This window comes from Echiichthys vipera, assembly GCF_963691815.1.
Source record: "Echiichthys vipera genome assembly, chromosome: 4".
Taxonomy (NCBI): domain Eukaryota; kingdom Metazoa; phylum Chordata; class Actinopteri; order Perciformes; family Trachinidae; genus Echiichthys; species Echiichthys vipera.
Window position 1 is genome coordinate 33,481,347 of NC_139829.1, and position 23,922 is coordinate 33,505,268.

The 23,922-nt window shown below is 44.3% G+C and overlaps 1 protein-coding gene across 1 annotated transcript in view; it reads left to right on the plus strand.

Annotated features, from left to right (window-relative positions):
- Window positions 1-23,922, plus strand: part of zmat4a (zinc finger, matrin-type 4a) — a gene marked incomplete at both ends in the record, with an annotated part of 140,319 nt that overhangs the window by 83,719 nt on the left and 32,678 nt on the right. The window contains 1 exon segment of the mRNA XM_083912930.1: window positions 15,358-15,514. Within this exon segment, the coding sequence (XP_083769056.1) occupies window positions 15,358-15,514 (157 nt within the window).

A 23,922-nucleotide genomic window follows, 5' to 3' on the forward strand; every position in this document is an offset into this window, starting at 1 on the left:
GTGCAGTCCCAGCCTGGTCAGATGCGTACATGAACTGATGAAGCCTCTTTGATGAGAGGTGAAACGTCTTCCTAGACAAACAACCAGTCCAGTTGCTTTTGACTGAAATTGCTTTGAGGATACATGTTATCTAGTGTTCAAGTTTCCTGAGGTTGAACCGAGGCATAACCTGACTGGTCAGATGAAGGCAACATTAGAAACTGATTGGGAAAGGGCAAGCACTTTCAAAACACACCTGCCAGGTGATTGCATCAACCATCTGTCATCAAACTCTTGCCAAAGTCAATGAGGAGCAGATGGAAAACATCTTGCTCTTCTTTCAATAAAGACAAGCTCTCCAGTTCTGATCAAACTGATGCTTTTACAGCAACTAAGCTAACCGCTTTAGGAGCTGCCATTGTTGTTTTGAACGAGCATTGCGTGGTTTAATTGGATCAGGTAATTTAGGGGGCTGTACTGGAGGGGCCGCTGAGGTCTGTTGATTAATCACCCTTTACCCTTCAATCCTATGCTTCCATGCTAATGGTCTGATTTACTGGTTTGAGATGCATGATGATGCTGATTTTGCATCCAGCAGTTATGGTTATTGAATTGGCTTGGCAGAACAAAGCTGTCTCTATCATGATTGCATGTAGTAGTATACCGAAGACCTTTCCTTTACACTGATGACTCTCTTTACAGTCCTCCGATGGCAGCAAGGGTGTGGTCCATCTGCAGTCTCTAACTGGAGTGACGGAGCCGCAAGTTTGCACAGCAGATCCTCCGTTAGCACGGCTTGGCTAACTATTGCTAAACCGTTTTCAGCTTTATACTTGAAGTGTACATTTCCAGGATTATCCCTAAACCGTCCTGTTTGACTGGACAGTTGCTGCACTTCTACCCCATACCCCTTGAGGGATCCATGATTTCTACTCTTTCCTAGACACGAAATGTCTTTGCATTATATGTTGCCCCTTAAAATCAATACGCAATTTAGTTCTTTGTCAAGCAGAAGTAATATCCATTATAAATGTTCATGTGAGTGACTTGTACAGTTGGCTGGCTGGTTCGGGTGTTTGCCTGTCAGTTTATTGAACTGACACTTCCCATTAACTCAGGCCTGCAGCGTGGCCGAGAAATCTTACGGAGAGACGGAGCAGTCGCACTGGAGATGGCACAGGTGTCCTGCGATGCCTTGACTGAATAGGAAGTGACTGCAGTCTTATGCTTCGTTGCATCAACATCTCTCCTGGAGCAGCATCTAACAGATTGCACACTTGCACACACACTTATAGCAAGTACACATGTTTCTTATAGCTTATATGCACACTAAATCTGTAGTATGTCTAGAGAACACTGGGGACAGGGGGAAAAGCCTCTCGAGGTTTGAAGCCCTGCAGGATTTCATGCAATTATAATAATAATACCTTTTATTTATAGAGCGCTTTCAAAGGCTCTTTACACACGTTGATAATACTAATAGTATTAATAATAAAACAATGTATATATGAACATATTTCATGTGACCAAAGGACACTTGGGTATGTAGGGATGGAGAAGATTGGATATGTAGCCACAGTGGTTACAGGGCAATACAGTAATCCCTTCAGTATGTAATTAAGGCATGAATGAGAGTCTCTATAACAGAGTGAAGTTTAAAGTTAACATAATCATAGAAAACAACACACTCAAAATATATATTGCACACCATTAATCCCATATTAAAGTTGTTCTCCGTAAGATTTGAGATACCTTGTTTCTGGCGGCCTCTTTGGTGGTAAGGTGTAACTGCAGGTGAACCTGTTCTTTCAGAGCCTCCATCTTGTCATCTTCATGGTCCCTATGAGTGTTGACAATTTTTTGCTGTTTTGTAAACTTTATTGAAACACATACACCTCTCTACTTCTAGTCATGTTACCCTCTTAAATACACACCCGCGTTCTATTACACTGCCCATACTGCCAGCCTGACTCAGTTGGAAGTTCCCTATATCCGATTACAAGTGAACGCAGCATAACTCTTAGTGACGAGTGAGCCTGGGAAAGTAGATTTCTCCATTAGGGTCACATGATCAATCACCATTGTTCTAACTCAAGTTTTGATAAATAGGAACTTAAAAGGCAATTAAATAGATGGAAATCTTATGAGTACAACTTTAAAAGCAGGTCTGAAAATGTGAGCTTTTATTAGTGATTTGAACACGGACGGGTCGGTGAAATCTTGGATGTGTCTGGGGAGAGAAAGGGTCCCAGAGGGAGGGGCCTGCTATGGAGACAGCTCTATCACCACAGGTCCAGTGTTTGGTCCTGAGTGGTGGAGACAGGAGGTTGGCAAGAAGGAGCGTGGTGGTGGAGTAGGTCGGTGAGGTAGGAGGGTTGCTGCTTATGGAGGGCTTAATGAATGACGAGAAGTACTTTGTATAAGACCCCTGGACCGGACAGGGGAGGCTCTGGAGGACAGAGGGGATGTGATCACAGGAGCGTGAATGGGTGAGTAGACAAGCAGCAGAGTTCTAGATGTACTGGAGTCTATTTAGGACTTTGGATGATGTACCATAAAGAATCCTGTTACAGTTGTCAATCCTGGATGTGATGAAGTCGTGGATCAAAGTTTCATCGGCAGAGAAGGAGATTGACAGACAGGCAAGAGACGAGCTGTGCTTTTCAGGTGGAAGAAGGCAGTTCTGATGATTTGATGGACGTGGTGCTCAAAGAAAACGTTGCTGACAAAAATAACTTGGTTGCGAATGTGTTGAGAGGGAGACTGAGTGGAGTCATGGGTGGTGACGCAGAAGTTATGAGGATTGATTGGGATCATGTCTAATTTATAACAGCTTAGTTTAAGGAAGTTGGTGGCATCCACAATTTCAACTCAGTGAGGGAGTCGGTCAGAGTGGCAGTGTTGATGGCTTTGGTGGAGATGTAGAGTTGGACATCATCAACGTAGCAGTGGAAGTGGGGACCATATGGGTTATGATGCTACTATAGGAGTTGTGGCCTAAATACTTAAACAAGGTAACATGATGGAAGTTTAAGTCATCATTATTAGACAAATGGACTTGTACTTATATAGCGCCTTTCTAGTTTTCTGACTACTCAAGGTGCTTTCACAGTGTTTGTCACATTCACCCGTTCACACAGACATTCACACTGATGGCATTGGACATATACAGACCATCTAATCTAACCATTCACACCACATCTACACACCCATGCGCAGCACAGGGAGCAATTCGGGGTTCAGTGTCTTGCCCAAGGACACTTCGACATGTGGACCGGGGGAGGTGGGGATTGAACCCCAAATCTCTCGAATGGAGGATGACCCACTCCTTCACTGAGCCACAGTCGCCCTAGACAATATTTGGGGCTGTCACTGCAAAAAGAGTAGAAGGCAACACGTGCAAAACTGTACTCTGTATCTCATTGCTGTATCTCCTTAGAGGTCCAGGGAATCAATTCCCCTGGAGATCCAATGCCAAAGAAAAAAGGAAAATTCCCAAATACACACGTACCACCTCTGTAATGATATATTTTAAGAATTTAGGAACTATAGTAACTGTTTTTTTTACTTCACTGTTACTAGGGGTCTGTCAATCAAACGATTATCAGTCAATAACAACAGCAAAACATAGAGTTTGGTATCTAGAGGAGCCTGGGATCGTTGGTATTGTTGCATTCACAACCATTTCCATCATTGCACTGAGCTTCTCCCGGTAAGGATACCTTGTAGTGTTCATCGCGCAGGAGGTTTTGAACCAGGGGCCAAATTGTGCGCAGAGTTCTTCTCTTCTCAAAACCAATATGGAAATCAAAACTAGCAAAAACACAGAATAAGCAGCTTCACTCTACAGGAACATCTCGGAGGGACTGCGAGCAGTAGCGTAGCCAGAGATATCAATTTAGAGTAATGTGTGCAAGAACCAAAGCGATCTGTACATTGGATGAACCAAAACGGCTTTTAAATCTTGTTTTGAGTTCTGAATATTGTTGTAAACAATCGGGATCATGTAAGTACACATCTCAACAAAATATAAAATATAGAACTAGTGGTTTTTACACATGTGATTGCGGAAAATTTACACATTACACCTTGTTTTAATGTAGTAATACCCAAATGCAATATCTCAGTACCAGTAGAGTCGGATACAGCAACGGTACACACCAAAAATAAACAAATTTGGATAAACAGAATGTATGACATGATGACAAAAACATTTTAAATGAGTCTACAGATGGCTGTAGATTATCTAGAGATGTAGTCCAGGTTTCACCCAAGCCCATAATGTATGTGCAGCATATGTGTACATACATACATTTGCATATTTGCATTACCAATTCTTCATCTTAGTTAAACAGCAGATGGAGTTACCACATGTGCACACCATACTGTACTGTCTGTCTCATGTATCTTTGTTTTCTAAGCGTTCGAGTGTATAAGATATAAACAGCTATAAACGAAAAGAAACAAAAGAGAGCTGTATAATACTTTAAAAAAAAAAAGAAGAATAGGGAATACGGTATTAGCTCTATAATTTCATGTGAGTACTGATTGGTCAGTGTGTCAGTAGCCAAAACTATACAGCGAGCAGTGGTTTCAAATTGTCTTCTGATCTGTTCATCACCCCCGTTACAAATATTTAAGAATTGACATATTCGACAATTGACCAAATGTGTGCGAGCGCAAAGTAGGCTACTAGCCTGATACCAGACAGAATTGTCAACTGGTCACACAACGTTTCCAACTTCAGTCCGACTTTGCCTGCACTCTAACGGATTTCCGTAGTGGAGAGGATTTGATTTCCTCTTTCTACTTTTAGTCCAAGCAAGCTAACCAATGGTTCAGCGCTAAGCTAACTTGAATAGGGGTAGAATAAATTAATTGTGATGCTCTACTCTACTGTCCAAAAGGTTGTCAGACAGAATCAATCTGATTTTGATATTGAAACAAGTCATTTTGCTGAGGTTGCAAAGCTAAAAACAATTCAATTTTCATCCACAGCATAAGCGTCCTTAGACTCTACGGTAGCAACCGTAGTAGACACAGAGTAGGCTATGAAGGATCACGGCCTTTCTGGTTTCTGACTACTCAAGGCGCTTTCACAGTGTTTGTCACATTCACCCATTCACACAGACGGCAGTGGACATCTACAGACCATCTAATGTAACCATTCACACCACATTCACACACCATGCGTAGCACGAGGAGCAATTCGGGGTTCAGTGTCTTGCCCAATGACATGTGGAGGCAGGGATCTCTCGAATGGAGGATGATCCACTCTTCCACTGAGCCACAGTCGCCCGTTTACCTAACTTGGTTGTGATTGGCCAGTGATGTAAACACACAGCTTGACAACAGTGTAAGTCCCAAAAACGAAACTGATGGCTGGCTAATTGTTCCCCAGCGACGTTCATTGACTCACCTGTGTTTTTAACGGAGAAACCGCTGTTTTATATCATGAAGCGAGATGAATCAGTCAACTCTGTGGAGTGTGCAGATTCTAAGGTCTGGATCCAGGCAGGTAGAGTACTAGTAACAGAACTGAAGTACTATTAGAACTAGAAGTCTAGCGTACTTTACAGGCACTAACAAGAATCGCGTTCGTCTTGGGCTTCAAACATGATTCCACAGAGGGAAGCCAAACACCATTCATCTCCACGCACTGCCCACATTGCCACGATACAGAGCTGGATATAAATCAGCAGAATTTCTCTTTAAGTCATACTTCCACTATTCTACAGCACGCAGACCTTTTGAATGCTCACAAAGGGAAATGTTTGCCTCTTCGATGCAGCCTTTTCTGACACTTTTGCCTAGAAATTATACTCTAAATACAGCCGTACTGTGTAATGAAATAAAAAAAACAGCATGGAAATCACTGTCAGGAGTAAAACTAACAGAAATACACACAGACTCTATTGTACACACAGCTGAAACAACAAAGGCACATCAGAGGGATAGATACTATATCAAATGTCAATCTTCTTGGGTTTGAAAAATGAACTGAGGATGTTGGGCCCCTAACTGTATTTCACAGCTCCTTCAGTGTGAAACCTGGACTCCACATTTCCATCTCTCTCCCAAAACCGCTTCCAATGTTAAACGTCTTTGGAGCTTCTTTGAATAGGGGATGAATGTGAATAGCCGCTCTGAGGGGGTTGCGGGCCATTATTTCCGGTAAAGTGCTTTGATTTAGCAAAAAAAAACACCTCACATCAAGCAGAGCCCGGCAGAGCGAAGGCTGGAGCCCGCAGATCAGTACAGATCTGAGTATAATGAATAATTTGACAAAGGGAACCTTCAAAAAAAGGAGTTAAACAATGGCTATGCAAAGAAAGCCGTTCCCAGCGACGGGAAGGTGTGAGATATCAGGCAGTGTTGTTCCTCCTCGATTATGCTGGAGCTGCACGCCACACCACACCACCGGGGTTGTAATTCTCATTCCCCTGTGTAAAGAGTTATCTTAATATTTCACATTGTGTGGCTTTCACAGAGGATGTTTTCAAGAGAGTAGGAGGGCATGCACAATTGAACAAGCATAGGGGGTTTTGCAGGTTCAAATCTCCCATTAGCTTAAAAAATGGGTCAGAAGAAAGTTCCAGTTTTTACCCAATTTTGCACGATGCAACCGTTGTGCAAGTGCAAGCACTCGACTGAGCACGTCTAGCGAGCTGCTTGGAGGGATTGCAAAACATCTTGTGTTGCTGAGCACAAAAGTATGTGATTTTAAACATGTCGCACTCTTCTCTCGCAGCCCCAATGCTGGATTTGGTCGGATTAAACTGCTGAAATTGCGTATTATCCGTTATCCCCAATCAATTTCAAACTGTGAATTGATTTAGGAAAGCGTCCGGACCTCATCATCAAGATGAGGCGTGACTCCAGCATTAGAAAACTAATTTGGGGGGAATATGTCAGCTTCTCATTGCTCATTAAAAGCGCTGAGCGGGCAGCCACCACAGCTGTACGTTTTGCTGAGTTGGTGATCAGTCCCTCAGCCGGGTCGTCCACAGTATGAACCTACTGTTCACAATTATGTTACACAGCGAAATGCTCAGATAAGGACGAGCAGAGACTTGTTTAACTTTGTAAATACGAGAAACAATGATGAATTAGGACAAATTTGACTTTTATTGGACCTTCTGAAAGAGCATGTGACTATGACTGCACACATTTGTGGGGCGGCAGTAGCTCAGTCCATAGGTGACTTGGCTGTGAACCGGAGGGTCGCTGATTCGAGTCCCTGTGTGGACCATGAATCAAGCGTGGACTGGTGGTTGGAGAGGTGCCAGTTCATCTCCTGGGCACTGCCGAGGTGCAGTTGAGCTGGTCACTGTGTATTTCGGGCCTATGTGTGTGCGTGTATTTCGGGCCTGTGTGTGCGTAACATGAATAACAACAATAGAGTGAAAACATTGAATTTCCCCGTTGCGGGACTAATAAAGGAATTCTTCTTTATTGCTTGTTTTAACTTAAAACCTTATCTTTGCAACACTAACCAATAGCAAACGGTCTTGATAATGTAGATCTTTGGGAGTACGGAGATCCATCCACAACTCTTTAAGATATTACAACGTATTAACTCAACGACACCATCCTCTTTCATTTAACCTGCAATTGTAGGAACATGACCTTCTCCACAAATGAGGATTGGTTCCCTGACAGTCTACTTACATGACGGCAATGACCTGCCATAGCTGTGGACACTCAACGAGGAATTAAATGGCGTTACGTCCGGTCTTTTCCAAATAAAGTGGGCAGTAATGTAAAGCTAGCAAAACCGTTGGCTTGTTTACAACCTGTCTGATTGTCTGACCGCTCATATTTGATGATATTTATAATTGAGATTACTTAAATGTTTTAACAATCAATTGAATTGGCCGTAGTATCCCATGGATGGAACTAAAGAAGAACCAAAGTCAGGACAGGAAGTGGCATATGATCGAAATGGGAGTTGGAGACGAACCTATGACAGTCGAAGTAATGGACAGACGTCCATGACAAAATTGGTGAATGCAACAAGTTCTCTTAAATCACTCATAAATGTCATTCAACAAGTCAGAGCAAGGAGTTCCTGCGTGAGCCCCATGAGGCAGGAGGTCTTGTAGCAACAAAAAAAAAAAGACATTCAGAGTCTGTGCAGGCTTTATTCTCTGTCTCTGTCGGTACTGCCTGCCGTTTGAATTTGAAGGTCACTGTATTGTGTGTGTGTGTGCGTGCATGTGCGTGTGCGTGTGTGTGTGTGTGCCTGTGTGTAGCTGAAGAAGCACCAGCACCAGCAGCAGCAGCAGTGACCACTGTGCCAGTCCTGCTTAGCGCTCTCCTGTATGCTCCGCTTGGCAGCAATAGACTGCATTGTCCATAGCTATGTTGGGAGCAAGTCCTTTTTATCCTTGTTGCAGGGAAACCCTTGCACTTGGCTGTCCTGCTCCTTAGGGAAATACACATGGGAAGTGAGTGTTTCCCGACTTCCAGATTTAGCCCAGGCATTATACTGCGCTAAGCCAGTCCATGATCACATCAGGCCAAACCAGTCCAGGCTAACAGCGGCTCAAAACTACCACCTAGAGCAGTGCAGTTTATGTACTCCGGCACTAAAACGTTGCATCCTGGACGGAAAGCTCTGCGAGCTCGTGTGTGTGTGTGTGTTGACGCCGTGGCATTTCTGATGCGGTGACAAAAGCAAACAACAGTCCGATGCGGTAAGACATCACACTGCCCGTCTCTATCACCCCAGCAAATACAAGCAGGCAAGGACACGCTGCTTCACTTAAAGCGAGATGAAAATGTGCAGCGCGGCGCTGACAGCAAAGAGAATTTACTGCTTGCAAATCAAAAAGATTATTTTATTCTGCCTCACATGAATGGGAATGAGGCAGACCCCCCCCCCATCCTTTCTCTTTCTTGCCGTCTCTCTCTCGCTCCTCAAAATGCAAAGCCTCTCTCTCTCTCTCTCTCTCTCCCTCTCTCTCTCTCCTTCCTCCAGTTACATATGCAGAGAAGTGCAGCGCGGCAGTACTCTCCGCCAATGCAGAGCTGAAATTATTTCTCACTGTTGGGCTGCATTTACACACCAAATATGGCGCACACCATTCGCCGTTCTCGACTGCTGAAATATGGCAGAGGTTGAACATGTTGTTTCCGATGACTCATGGGTTTTCTAGAACAAATGAAGGAAGGAAGAAATATATTCCTAACTGTGTTGCTTAGCTTATCAGATATTCCTCCACATTCCAGAAGTTACATTTCTCAGCCAAATATCCAAAATACAGTTCACTAATAAAGCTTCTCTCCGGCCAGCAGGCTGGTATGTTACACTGTGATTTTCAATCTTGCAACATACACCTACCTACCGCTTCATTAATTACATTTCCCTGCAATTAGCTGCTCGTTTATCCAGTTTTAATTAGCCATGAAATTATGGATCCTTCCTATTCGGAGGTGCGTCTCATCTCCTGGTGTATTTTAGGCTCATCCTGAATATATATTTGCTCATTATGACGATGAAATTTTGCAATCCAGTGGCTCTTCTGCTGCTAGAAGGAAGGAAGGAAGGATGTGTGTGTGTGTGTGTGTGTGTGTGTGTGTGTGTGTGTGTGTGTGTGTATACATGTGTGTGCTAAGAGTTAGTGAAGGACAAGGCCAAGGGCAGAGGGAGGGGCTGTGTGTAAATGTGTGTGTCAGAATGACTCAGAGAGCAGCAGTGTTCTTCTGTTATCACCATACAGTCTGTGGTTATCACACACTGTGGGCGGAAGAACTGTGTCTTTGTCCACACACACGCGCACACATGCACACACACACACACACACACACACACATGCACACACACGCAGTGGTGATCTGCACCAGATTACAGCTTACTACAAATAGCATTTGTATGGTGTCCAATTTGAGATTGCAGCAGCCTGGGACTCCCTGCTGCTTTAATAGATCCGTGCTCTCACTTTGTTTACATTGTGACGTTCTCGTTCCTATTTTTAAGACCGCCAGTAAAAGCATTTATCAACTTTAAGCTCCAGAAGTGCCCTAACCAGTTAGGAGCTGCCTGGAGATGGCATTCTTATTAAAAATATGATTTTAATATTAAAAAAAAGAAGGAATCTCTCTGCAGAAGCCGATGTCCAAAGGGAAAAATGCACCTGTGCAACAGTGATGACTCTGTCAAGACCGACAACTCAGGAAGTCATAAATCAAACGTTGATTACCTGCTCTGACAGCCTGCCAGCCTGCTGTCATTCCCGGGGAGTCAAAACCCAACTGTTAACCCATTCAAGACCAACATTAAGGGTGACAAAGTATGCGTAGGAAGGGGGACAATCAAATTACAGGACATCCACCCAGTAGACTGTGGTCCGAGTCCTGTTCATGTCCCGTGCGTCACTGTAGTTACGTGACAAACACGCTTATTTTAACCCCACCCCTGATGTTTTCCTAACCCTAACCAATGTTGCCTAAACCTTACCACATAGTTTTGTTTGAATACACAACGTTAATTCAATTCAATTTTATTTATAGTGCCAAATCCTAACAGCAGTTATCTCAGGACACTTTACAGAGTAGGTAAAGACCACACTCTATGACTTATTTATGATTTACACAGACCCAACAATTCCCCCGTAGAGTACGGTGGCGTTGAAAACCTTCACTATAACAGACAGGAACGTCAGACAGACCCAGCTCTGTGGAGGACGCACATCTGTCTGCACCAGAGAGAGGAAGAGAAGGAGAGAGAGAGAGAGAAAAGACGGACAGATGGACAGAGAGAGACAAGGACAGACCACATGCTCCCTTTAAACGCCATGGAGCATGACCATTTTATGCGCAGGCCTACCCAGCGCAGCGTCAAGTGACACCAAAGGGTCCTGAAAATCGGGCTGAATGTGACAAGTTGGGATGAAGATGAGTTGATACAGCTCCACCTCATGGGAATCATCATCGGTGAGAGATGTACTACAGAAAAATGGATTTGAACATCCTGACTGAATGAGACCTACAGATTTCTTAATTAGAAGGTAACAACGTGTTGTAATAACGCACATCTACAGGAGACAGATGCTGTTGGTGCTGTCAGGTGGACTGGGGAAGTTGGTTCATGGCGTCTTCTTCCTTTCACCTACGTACGTCAAATCCAATGAGTGGTTGGAGGTTTAACGTGGAGTCTGTCCGGCGTAGCTCTTGTAATTCTCTTGTCAACGATCATTAGAATCAAAGAGCTCCTCTGACAAGCTATGAAGTGCTCTGTAAGGTCCTATCCACTAACTCTTTTTTGGGGATGATACATTGGCCAATTTGACTCAGACACAACCACAATAACACGAAGCAATCGTATCACCCCCTCCTAAACTGTTTTAGGGCGCACTCACACTGTCCTTCCGCACCGCGCCCCAAGCTTTAGGGTCCTTGTCCCCCCCTCCAGGCCCGTTTGTACTCACACTACCTGGGCCTCGCGCAAATGCTTCTTGCTGTCCATACGTCATCACGCCGTAACACGTCACACACATTGATTGACGTCATGGCGATGCGTGGCTTTGTTTCCAAAGTTTTCCGTAGACCACGGAGTTTTTGTGCGTCTTGTCGACTGTTTTTGAATCTTTTCATCGACCAAATCTGCAGTAAACACTCCACCTCCGCATCACACCAACGTGAACCTTTCGCCGCCATTGTTGTTGTTGTTAAATGTCCGCGCATGGTCCGTCCTTCTATTTTCTATGTCCCAACAGGCGCACATAAAATGACGTCAGAACCACCGTAGGCGTCATGCTCGTACATGTGCAAACGTGCTTTACTAAAGCCCACCTCTCTCAGACGGGACGTGGACGGCCAGCTGGTCGCAGTTATGCGCTGAGCGGTTGCACTCACACTGGTCAAACGCACTAGGCTCTACCTGAAAAACCTGTTTTCGCCCGGTGCGGAAGGACAGTGTGAGTGCGCCCTTAACGTCCTTTGCCCTCAGCTTGTTTCCAGAGCTGGGTGTCTGCTTACTGTGATACAAAACCTCCCACACAATGACATTAGTTTCCTCTCGGAAGAAGCTTTTTGTTGTTGCGCCAAAGAGTTCCCTTTCATCCTGAACACCAGAGCACTGTGACGTGGCGCCGAACGCTTCAAAAAGGAGGGCATGGGGTGATTTCTCCCTCTTATGGTGAACTGCTGCTTTAAATCCAATCCTGTTTGCAGGTTTCATCATGAAACCATTAATTAGCTTAATCACTAGCCTCATTAGTGTAAGTGTGACATGAATTATATCGGTGTCACAGACGCGGTCACGTCGGCTTTGGAGCTGAATGTTTATGCGGGGTCTTGGTGAAACGTCATGACCCCTCCTCTGGCATTGCTGCTTACCTAATCACATGGAAAAACCGTGGTCAGGTGACTTTTACAGATGTTTCCGTTCCATCGGACTGTTTGCAAACGCTTCGATAAAACAATTTGCACCACTGGAATATAATTAGGAATCGTGTCACGTACAGTCGGGGCTTGTAGCTCGACCGATCAATGTTGCCTTGATCCAGTGTATCAAAGCCTAAACAACCCTGTTGGGGTTTTTCCAATTTCATAGTTTAAGCAGACCATTATGAATGCTACATTTCAGTAATTTCATGCATTTTTACCCACGGTTACATTGTTGGAAAGAGGCTGGTCAGTGGCTCGGATATCTGTGTGTACCAGAGCAGAGGCCTCGTCATGTTGGTTTATGGTGCAATTTAGTGAATAGCAGGGTAAGATACATAGTTTTCCTAACATGTAGGATCAATGTTGGACTTCATTTTAAAGGAAAAGTGTACTCACCAGTGTAGGAATGGTTTGACAATTTGGAAATTACTCCAGATAGCATATTTGTCAGAGCAGCAGCCTTTTCTCAGTTGTGAGAAGGGAGCGAAGGCGGCCATCTGGAGAAAAGGCGTTGGATCCAGCTTCCTTTTTTTCAAAGCGATCCACCTTTAATGTGCGACCACTCCAAGCGCTCATAGTTGAAAGTCTCAGAACTTTCCAGAAAAGCACCGGTGTCGTCACTGTCGCTCCAGTCCAGGAAACTATCACAACAAAGACAGAAAAGCCCATTTGTAACACTGAATGTTGTTGGTGAGTGTTGTAGCTGAGCGTTGTATGCTTGTTGTTAGTTGTGTAGTCAGCCCCCTGTTGACGTAACATTTACTTAGCCACCTAGCTAACGTTAATGTCATCATGGAAACTAAACCCATGGGCAGCTCTGGGCACAGCACTGTATGTAACATGCTTAGAAACGGTCAAATGAAAGGTTCCATTGACAAAACTCCTTGTAATCGTTCTGCCTACGTTGGGTTAATGATGAAATGCTCGTTCCATTCATCAATTTCTGTCATCTAGACGGGCGGCAGTAGCTCAGGCCATAGGTGACTTGGCTGGGAACTGTAGGGTTGCTGGTTCAAGTCCCTGTGTGGACCATGAATGGAGTGTGGACTGGTGGCTGGAGAGGTGCCAGTTCATCTTCTGGGCACTGCCGAGGTGCTGTTAAGGAAGGCACCGAACCCCTAACAGCTCGGGGCGCCGGTCACTGGCAGCCCCCTCGCTATGACATCTCTCCTTAACTGCATGTATAGGTCCTGTGTGTGTGTGTGTGTGTGTGTGTGTATTTCGGGCGTGTGTGTGTGTGTGTAACATGATTAATAATAAGAGTGAAAAAATTAAATTTCCCCGTTGCGGGATAAATAAAGTAATCTTCTTAGACGTAAAAGAAAATGTTCTCTGTATGTAGACCACAGACTAGCAGTAATTCTGAGTCTTTGCTGGCTCGATTGAGCGATGCTGAGAGTAATTAACTGAATCACCTATTTGTTTGAGCAAAGTTAAAAGGAAATGGCGTTTAAAGAGCTCTAAAAATCAGTGTAAACTGGCAGCTGTTGTGTCCTGGCTCACATCCAGCATTCTTAATGAGTACGATGGCTTAAATCAGATGTTTGCATTTGCAATTATTTGGATTGATGTCTAAAGAGATATACATACACGTGAATTAGATCACTATTACTTAACAAATAAATCAACCTTGATTACATTATGCATTAATGCAACCTACACAAATTGCTGTTGTCTATGAAAGATATTACTCTCAAGTCTCTTGTTATTGGTTAGGGAAGATCCAACCCCCTCCCTCCCCGGGAAAGATATGAACTAAGTGTAACTAGCTGAGAATTACTGTACGTCTGATATCAGGCACGTACACATCTGAAGTGATTCAGAGAGCTTTTCTTGTGCTCCTCAAATGACAGGATACAGGACACTGTCAGTTCGTACCAAAAATGGTCGCTCATTGAAGAGCACCGGTATAAAAACGATGACATTGGAACCAAATACAAGTATATACACAACGGATTTCATAGCAACTCATCTCATCTTCAGCCTCTTATCCGGGGTCGGGTCGCGGGTTCAGCAGCTTTAGCAGGGGACCCCAAACTTCCCTTTCCCGGGCCACATTAACCAGCTCTAACTGGGGGATCCTGAGGCGTTACCAGGCCAGTGTGGAGATCTAATCCCTCCACCTGGTCCTGGGTCTTCCCCGAGGCCTCCTCCCAGCTGGACGTGCCTGGAACACCTCCCCAGGGAGGCGCCCAGGGGGCTATAGTATAATTTCTTAGCAACTATCTATTTTAATTGAATTGAGCTGTCTTCCAAACACACCAGTCAGTGGCCTACAAAAGCTGCATCAGCAGAAACATAACACAAAGTCACATTGTAACCACTAGTGTTGGAAGTGTGTATATCATGGAGGTGAATGGGCTCATTATTTCAGTTTGTCTCAAGCTGCGACGGTTCAACCGAAGGGACACACACACACATCTCTCCCTGCTCAGGCCCGCTGTTCACTTACTATATCTGGTAGAGTACAGCAGGCGGAGGAACAGACATCTGAATGAGGTCATGGGGTTCGCTTTCCTCTCCTCTTCCACCACTCCAGACCTTTACTTGACCCAGCTTACCTGGCGGGGCACTGTTTTCCTCCCACCACTTCTCAGGAAAAACTCCTTCTCTCAGTTCATGCGGGGTTGCTCTGTGTCTTTCACATTCACTCAGTATAATGGGTTGTTGTGTTGTAGCTTGCACAGATGGAGACTCAGGGAGAGGTCTACCGTCAGCCGTATTGGCCCCACTATCACTTATTAAAACACAGAGTCCTCCGCTCCATTTACAACCCACCAGGATCTAAAGACTATGGGCGAGGAGTTGCACCTCTCCCCTCATTTAAATCAGAAGTGGTGGAGATCAATGATGTGTCCAACGTGCAGCTGTGTTGGTAGCACAGTCTGCTGTGATTTCTACATAATACATTTGTTCCCAAAGATAAATGGATGTCATATTGGATTCTTTGATGCATCATTGATGAAATGTTACTGTGTCTTTCAGGGCGGCGACAAAGGCGACGTGGACAAGAATAAGTGCTGCACGCTGTGTAACATGTCCTTCACCTCAGCAGTGGTGGCACAGTCACACTACCAGGGTAAAATCCACGCCAAGAGGCTAAAACTGCTACTGGGGGAGCAGCCTGCCATCACGACCAAAGGTATAGCCCCTGTTCAAGATGCATTGTGGGTATAAATGATAGATGAGCTACAGTACATCGGTCCAAAGGGGATTTATTATTGAAAAGAAAAATAACTAAGGAATGAGACGCGGGATGCCATATGTGTTGACAGTGCCTGGTGGTGTTGTTATGTACGTGTGAAGTGGAGTAGAACCTCGTATTTTAAATAATTATGTAGCTCTCACAGTTCAGACCGAGTGTGTGTTCTCCTCACGTCTCTCCCACTCTTGACTCTGAGCTGCAGTCCTTACAGATAGCATTGCCAATATCTGGGATATTATTGTCCAGTGCACATATTAGCTGCAGTTTCACCGTCTTCAGTCAGTGCTCTGAAACATCACATACACGCGTACAGAGGTGGTGTACGGGTCAGAATACACCGTATTTTCCGCACTATACGGCGCACCACATTGTAAGGCGCATAGAATAGACGCTACAGTCGAGGCTGGGGTTACGTTAAGGACCGCCTCTAAATTCATTGATGTTAAGTTCGCGTGCTAGCGCTATTGCCTTCAGTCGAATAGTGATTGTACGGACTCTTCTACTTGCTGCTGTTCCCTCGGAAACTCTGTTTAGTCTTCTGTACTTGGCGCAGGTCGTCTTGTTGCTTCCTCCACTTTCGGCACCATTGATTGGTTCATGTTCAACTCTCTGGCTGCTGCTCTATTCCCGTGTTCTACTGCGTGACTAATGGCCTTGAGTTGAAACTCTGTGTCATAAGCGTGTCCTAGTAGTACCTAGTAGTATTGACGAAACCAACATTTTATTTTAGCCAAACCCATGCAGATATCTTTAGTTCACATGCAGATATCTTTAGTTCACATGCAGATATCTTTAGTTCACATGCAGATATCTTTAGTTCACATGCAGATATCTTTAGTTCACATGCAGATATCTTTAGTTTACATGCAGATATCTTTAGTTTACATGCAGATATCTTTAGTTCACATGCAGATATCTTTAGTTCACATGCAGGTATCTTTAGTTCACATGCAGATATCTTTAGTTCACATGCAGATATCTTTAGTTCACATGCAGATATCTTTAGTTCACATGCAGATATCTTTAGTTCACATGCAGATCTCTTTAGTTCACATGCAGATATCTTTAGTTCACATGCAGATATCTTTAGTTCACATGCAGATATCTTTAGTTCACATGCATGTACAGGCCTAGAATTATTAATCCAATTTATGTTGATGCCAAATTCAGTTCAGTGTGATTTGCTCTGTGAAAACAAAACTAGTGAAAGTATTTAGCCAACAAGGGGAAGTTTAGAGCACTTATGGAGTGAGTCAGTGACTCTCATCATATGTATGCACCTCATCAACTAAAGATCATTTACTGTGTACATGTTTATTTCATGGAATTCAAGTCTTTTTTTCATAAAGTAATGAATCTACTCTTGGAAGCTTATTCATTTTAAATCATCACACCTCTAGTGGTGACACTAACCCTGCTTCGAGAGGAAAAGGAACAACAACAATGCATACAATGCTGGGATTTTCTAGAAAATGGGACACTTGGTGACCATGGTCTGACATTCACACATCCCTTCCGTCCTTCCATTAAGATTATCATTTCGGATGGTCAGTTGCCAATTTACTGTCTGTCTGCAATCCACTTTCTGCCCTCATACTCCACCACCCCCTCTATTACTTTTGAGCCGACCTTGAGGTGTCAGGGCTCCACTTTCGCCTACCCCTCTCTCTAGCAAACTAAGCCACAAAGAAAAAGTGGGATGATACAATGAGAAAGCAGGCACGGATCAGAAAAAATGGGATTGTATGTTTTAGTTGGAGTCCATAGCAACTTTGCAAGTTTTGTCAATGGCATATGCTGTGGTACTGTTGAGTTTCTTCTATCTAGTCAGTCATGATGGCTAACACTGCTTATTCACTCATGAAATATAAGAAGGACTGGATGGATTGCCGTGTTTTGTAAAAATATTCATGGTCCCCAGAGGATGGTAAATGGACTCAAGGCGCTTTCACAGTGTTTGTCACATTCACCCGTTCACACAGACATTCACACTGATGGCAGTGGACATCTACATACCATCTAATCTAATCACTCACACCACATTTTCACACCCATGCGCAGCACGGGGAGCAATTCGGGGTTAAGTGTTTTGCCCAAGGACACTTCGACATTTTGGACTGGGGTAGGTGGGGATCGAACCGCCTAATCTCTCGAATAGAGGACGACCCACTCTTTCACTGAGCCACTCTGGCAATCCCCTGACTTTTCCTTGTGTCAACTTGCAGTTGACATTTTCAATATTTGTGTACGGATTGCCATGAAAGTTGATATACATATTCATGGTGCCCAGAAGATGACACCTAAAAACTGAATTTCCTCTAGCATTACCTGCAGGTCAGGGTTTTTTGCTTATCCTGTGAGATTTTCAACATCACAATGGATGGATTGGCACGTCAGTTTTGCATTCATGGTTACCAGACAATGTATCCCCTGGCTTTTCCTTTATCAGTTCACATTCACTATTGTTGAGATTGGTGATTTTGAGTGAAAGGCCTAAACTGACACCGCCAGATGGATTGTCCTTCACAGACCATCTGTCTATCACCAACATACGGGCCAAATCAACCAGTCAGATCAACGAAGCATATGACGTGCTAACAGTACTCTTATACTACATCGTCTGATTTCCTTGGTCTCACAAGGCTTTAAAATTCCCTGACAACCATTAGCTCGATGTAGACTGTTGGGATAAAGCCTGCCATTGGTCACCTATTTTAGCCAGCATTCTCCTCTCCTATTGCTATCAGCACTATCTTTTTTGCAAGGGCAAAGGGCAAATGCTTAGATCCACCCATGACAATTGTGATTGGTATAAACAAATGCAAACAAGCCAAAACGTATTTTCCCCTATCCCAGAATGATGACTCTTGCAGCCAGATCCAAATCTGACATAGCACTGTGGGGGTAGGTCTGGCAAAGTGAGACTAGGGCGCAATCACACTGTCCATCCGTACCGTGCCAAAACAGGTTTTACGGGTAAAGCCTAGTTTGTTTGACCAGTGTGAGTGCAACCGCTACACGCCTAGCTGCGGCCAGCTGGCCGTCCACAGCCCGTTTGAGAGAGGTGGGCTTTTGTAAAGCGTGTTTGCACATGTACGAGCACGAGCGTGCGCACGTGTACGAGCACGAGGCCTACGGCGGCTCTGACATAATTTCCTGTGCGCCTGTTGGGACATAGAAAAAAGAAGGAGGGACCACGCGCGGACATTTAAAACAATGGCGGCGAAAGGTTCACGTTGGTGTGATGCGGAGGTGGAGTGTTTACTGCAGATTTGGTCGATGAAAAGATTCAAAAACAGTCGACAAGACGCACAAAAACTCTGGGGTCTACGGAAAGATCTGGAAACAAAGCCACGCATCGCCATGACGTCATCAATGCGTGTGACGTGTTACGGCGTGATGACGTATAGGCAGCAAGAAGCATTCACCGAGGCCCAGGTAGTGTGAGTACAAACGGGCCTGGAGGGGGGGACAAGTACCCTAAAGCACGGGGCACGGTACGGGCGGACAGTGTGAGTGCGCCCTAACTGCTAATACGCAAATGTTAGCATACAGGCTAAACTGTTTGACATCATACTCGTATATTTAGGTTTAAAAGCCTGAACAGAACCGAAACGCTCCATAAAAACACCTGGATCATTGCAGAGGGGTAGTTTAAACCCTTCCATAAACCCATTGAAAGAAAAATTGTACCATGTAAAGTAAAGTGAGGACTGACTGACAGCAGCCCAACGAGCTGGTGTAGTTGGCTGATTTTCTGTGTGTGTCCACGCATGTGCTATTTGGATTTAATCACCAACTGCTCTTAACCTTCGGGTGATTGAAGTCTGCTGTGGTAATCCGCTGACAGCTGCTCACCTTGAATCTACTTACAGATTGTCAGTTGTGTGAGAATAATGAGCGGAGGTAACAGGGGAATCAGTGACTGAGAAACATTGTAAATATATTATTTTCAGATTGTGCTGGAGCCCGACACCTGAGTCTGTTCACATCCGCAGCACTCGCTGAGGGTGAGCAGCGTGTGGAGATCAGCCTTGAGCTTTGGTTGTTTGATGTTGGCGCTCCAGTTGGCTGAGGCATTTGTATGCTCTTCGCAGGTCTGTGTTTTACTTTGTGCTCAGCACTATTTTTCTTTTAATGTGGTCGGTCGAGGCATACAATCGCAGGGCAATGATCCTAGTTTCCCTCTAAAGATAGATAGATAGATGGACAGAAGTACTAAAAATAAGATAAAATATAAAATACTAAATATGAACAACAATAAAAGTACAGTATCGCAGATAAACACTATATTACAATGTGCTATGTGGATTTTAATGTGCAAGAGAGATAAAGGTGCATTTCAGTGATAGGTCACTTTGAGTAGTGTGAGTTTATTCCCTGAGCGTTGCTCAGCGTTGTTGTGCAGCGTCGTAGAGTCTGACGGCAGCAGGTAGGAATGATTTCCTGTGGCGTTCTTTAAGGCAGCGAGGTTGAATGAGTCTGTTGCTGAAGCTGCTCTGAAGCTCGTCCAGGGTTTCATGGAAGGGATGGGAGACATCGTCCATGATCACCAGCAGTTTTGCATCCTGTGCTCCACCACCTCCTCCAGGGTGACGAGCTTAGAGCCAACAACAGACCCGGCCTTCTTTATAAGTTTGTGGTGTGATTAAATCAGTAGATCGCTTCACAAAGCTTTTGTCTTTGGGTTCATGTTTGTTGGACAGACCTTTGAAGTCTCTGGTTGAACAAAAAAAAGGATAAAATAGTTAATTTCACTGCAGCAGCACCAGAACAGCATTTAAGCACATAAAATAGGACGGCCAGGATATGTAAAATCTGCAGAACTTCAGGCAGTATTTGCACCGGTGCAGCCACAGGGGAATCCTGTTTCTATTGAACCCTGAAATTAAAGAAATGACAACAGGAGCTTCCTTTTCGATCTGCATCAGCCCGAATCCTTGAGCAACTCTGCACTCTGGGTCACATCTGTCAGCAGCACAGTTGCCATGACCTTAAGTGCTGCTACATCACGCTGCTGCTTCCCCTGTGCTGCATTTACAGCCTATCATCCACCAGTGGGTTCTTTTCCTTTTTTTTATTCCGGGGGTTTGCATCGATTTCTCTCTGTTTTGGCTGGTTTGAAATATTTATGTTCTTAGGGAGTGATGGAAACAGAGCATAGCGCCAACCGAAGCTTTTATTTATTCTCAACAGTGTTCCTATTCAATTCATTGCTAAACTACTGAAGGTATGGGTGTTTTCCAGGCAGCGTGAATGCAAAAGAGAGAGAAATCCTGTTTTTGTTATTGTTTTTCACAGGTTAGGAGATTAGGAAGAGGAACATCTTTTATACAGAATGTTGTTTTCTGTGGGGACAGTTTAGGATTTGGTATTTTGAAGTTTGTTATTTTCAGTGTTGTTAAAGATAATGAAATGACTTGGCATAAAACTTCCACTGTGATGACAGAAACACTATAAAAAAGGTAAATGGTATTATGTTTGAGGACATCCAATCTTTCTAGGACATCAATTATTTGGAAGAACCTGGAACAAGTGTTTTCCATGAAGTTGATAGTTTGCTGACCATTGTATAGCTAATAATAGTGAAAGATACGTGATACTCAAAGCAATTTCAGTCAAAAGCAACTGGACTTGGTCGTTTGTCTAGGAAGACGTTTCACCTCTCATCCAAGAGGCTTCATCAGTTCATGTACGCATCTGACCAGGCTGGGACTGGACCAGGACCAGGCTGGGACTGGACCAGGACCAGGGCCAGGACCAGGGCCAGGGCCAGGCTGGGACTGGTCCAACTAACTGGTGTGGAGATCCAAGTATTTAACCTCTCTCAAGGCCGCTGATGTCACTGGAACCCTTTGTGCTCCAGGTGCCAACGACCATCGTTAAGAGTGGAAGTTAGTTGGACCAGTCCCAGCCTGGTCCTGGTCCTGGTCCTGGTCCAGTCCCAGCCTCGTCCTGGTCCTGGTCCAGTCCCAGCCTGGTCAGAGACGTACATGAACTGATGAAGCCTCTTGGATGAGAGGTGAAACGTCTTCCTAGACAAATAACCAAGTCCAGTTGCTTTTGACTGAAATTGCTTTGAGGGTAACCACGACCTGCCTATTCACAGGCACTGTGGTTTTAGGTTTAGTGAGCTTCAACACTATTTGATCGCATTTGTACTTTGCTTTCAGACCATTCTAATCCCAGTGCCATCATCTCACACAGCACCCTTTTGGCTACTGGTGTTTTGCAACATGTCAGTGACAGACACAGCGATTAAGCATGCCATCTGTGGCCAATGGTTCAGAATAGAGGCGGCTCCAGCTCAGCCAAAAGAGGGGCTAGCTCAGCCACCGCACATTAATCGCATTGACACCAAGCAAACTACTGGGACACTGGAGCCTCCTCACCACCTGACGGATACATAAGAAAAAGACAGTCCTACTTTTTTGGATCGCAGCTTCTGGTAATCAGTTTTTTGTGCAGAGATCCGTTCACTTTACATTTGACCTTCCATCACTAAAATAAAATAGTACCATAGATTGGAAAAGCCTGAAACCCCATTAAAAACACCATGGGACAATAAACCTCACAGTTGAAATAAAGGAACTGCTAGTTTAGCTTGTTTTATCCTCTGAAACAGTCATTTAAAGCACCTCTATTGTACAGGCACCCAGATCTGTCACAAATAGAAAATGTCAGGAAGATAAATCCAGGGCACCGGGAGGCCCGGACTATTGATTTCTACATAAATAACATCAGCAGACTGGCTGCATCCCTCTGTTGATCAGCCTTCCTCTGGGGACCTGATGTTGTTCCAGCCTGCTGTCAGCCGGTATTCGGTTGCTAAAAAACTCTAGCTTGCCAAGCATTTCGTTTCCCTCATTCACCCCAAACACCAAAGATCCACGCAGGTGCTGCTGTTACATAGGCCTTGATGCACACTGATGAGAAGCTACGTCTCTGTTGTCATGGGAGATCCTCATAACTTGATGCTTTCCATTGGAACAGATGGTATACATCATCCCTTTGGGTCCATAACCCCGATTTCCAAACCCATGATAAACATTTGCAAAATGCACCGTCATCAATCTGAACTCATAGTGTTGAAAATCTCTGCGTAAGCTGTTGCTCTGAATTTCGACTGAACTTGCGAGAATTTCATCTGACAGTTGAAGCAACGGTCTGCTATTCATAGCAACGGTCTTACCTATGGTTACAAAGAATTTCTTCCCAACTGAAACACATAAACATGCCACCCGGCAACCAAAATATGTTTTGTAACAGTTAGTGTATTTTGCCACAGCTGACCAGACTGAAGTACCAGACTTCTTCCTGTGGATTGATCGACGTGGTCCGTAGCAACGATCTGCTATTCATAGCAACGGTCTGACCTGTGGTTACAAAGAATTTCTTCCCAACTGAAACACACAAACATGCCTCCCGGGCCACCGAAATATGTTTTGTAACAGTTAGTGTAGTTTACCACAGCTGACCAGACTGAAGTACTGGACTTCTTTCTATGGATTGATGGACGTGGTCCGTAGCAACGGTCTGCTATTCATAGCAACGGTCTGACCTATGGTTACAAAGAATTTCTTCCCAACTGATTCACATAAACATGCCTCCTAGCCACCAAAACGTGTACTTTTTTGTTGCAGTTATTGTGTATTTTGCAACAGCTGACCAGACTGAAGTACCGGACTTCTTCTTGTGGATTGACTGACTTGGCCCTTAGCAACGGTCTGCTATTCATAGCAACGGTCTTACCTATGGTTACAAAGAATTTCTTCCCAACTAAAACACATAAACATGCCTTGAATCCACCAAAATATTTAATTTTTGTTACACTTATTGTGTATTTTGCCACCAAAATATGTAGTTTATGTTGCAGTTATTGTGTAGTTTACCACAGCTGACCAGACTGAAGTACCGTACTTCTTTCTGTGGATTGATGGACGTCGCCTGTAGCAACGGTCTCCGTTCGGACCTCTGAAAGCTGTTATTGACCAATCAGAAATGAGAGTTCATCAGGGTGGTAAAGGCTGATCAATAACCCTTGTTTGCCCTTTGACACAGTTGCGTTGATGTGGATATTTTCACTGACCCATATAGCACATGCTCATCTGCATGCATTTCAAGTTGAATATTGACTGCTAGTGTTGCAACTCCGATTCACTTTCTAGCTTCAGGGAGGCTGAATGACTGTTAATTTGTCATCTGCCACATGTATTCCCTATGCACTGTTTCCATATTCTGGCCAGTTTCCAATTGTCTGGGCCGGGAGCGCAATAGCTGCCATGAATGTCACTTATTTTAACATCTGCAGCTTAATGTGGGGATTTATTTGCCCTGCACTGATT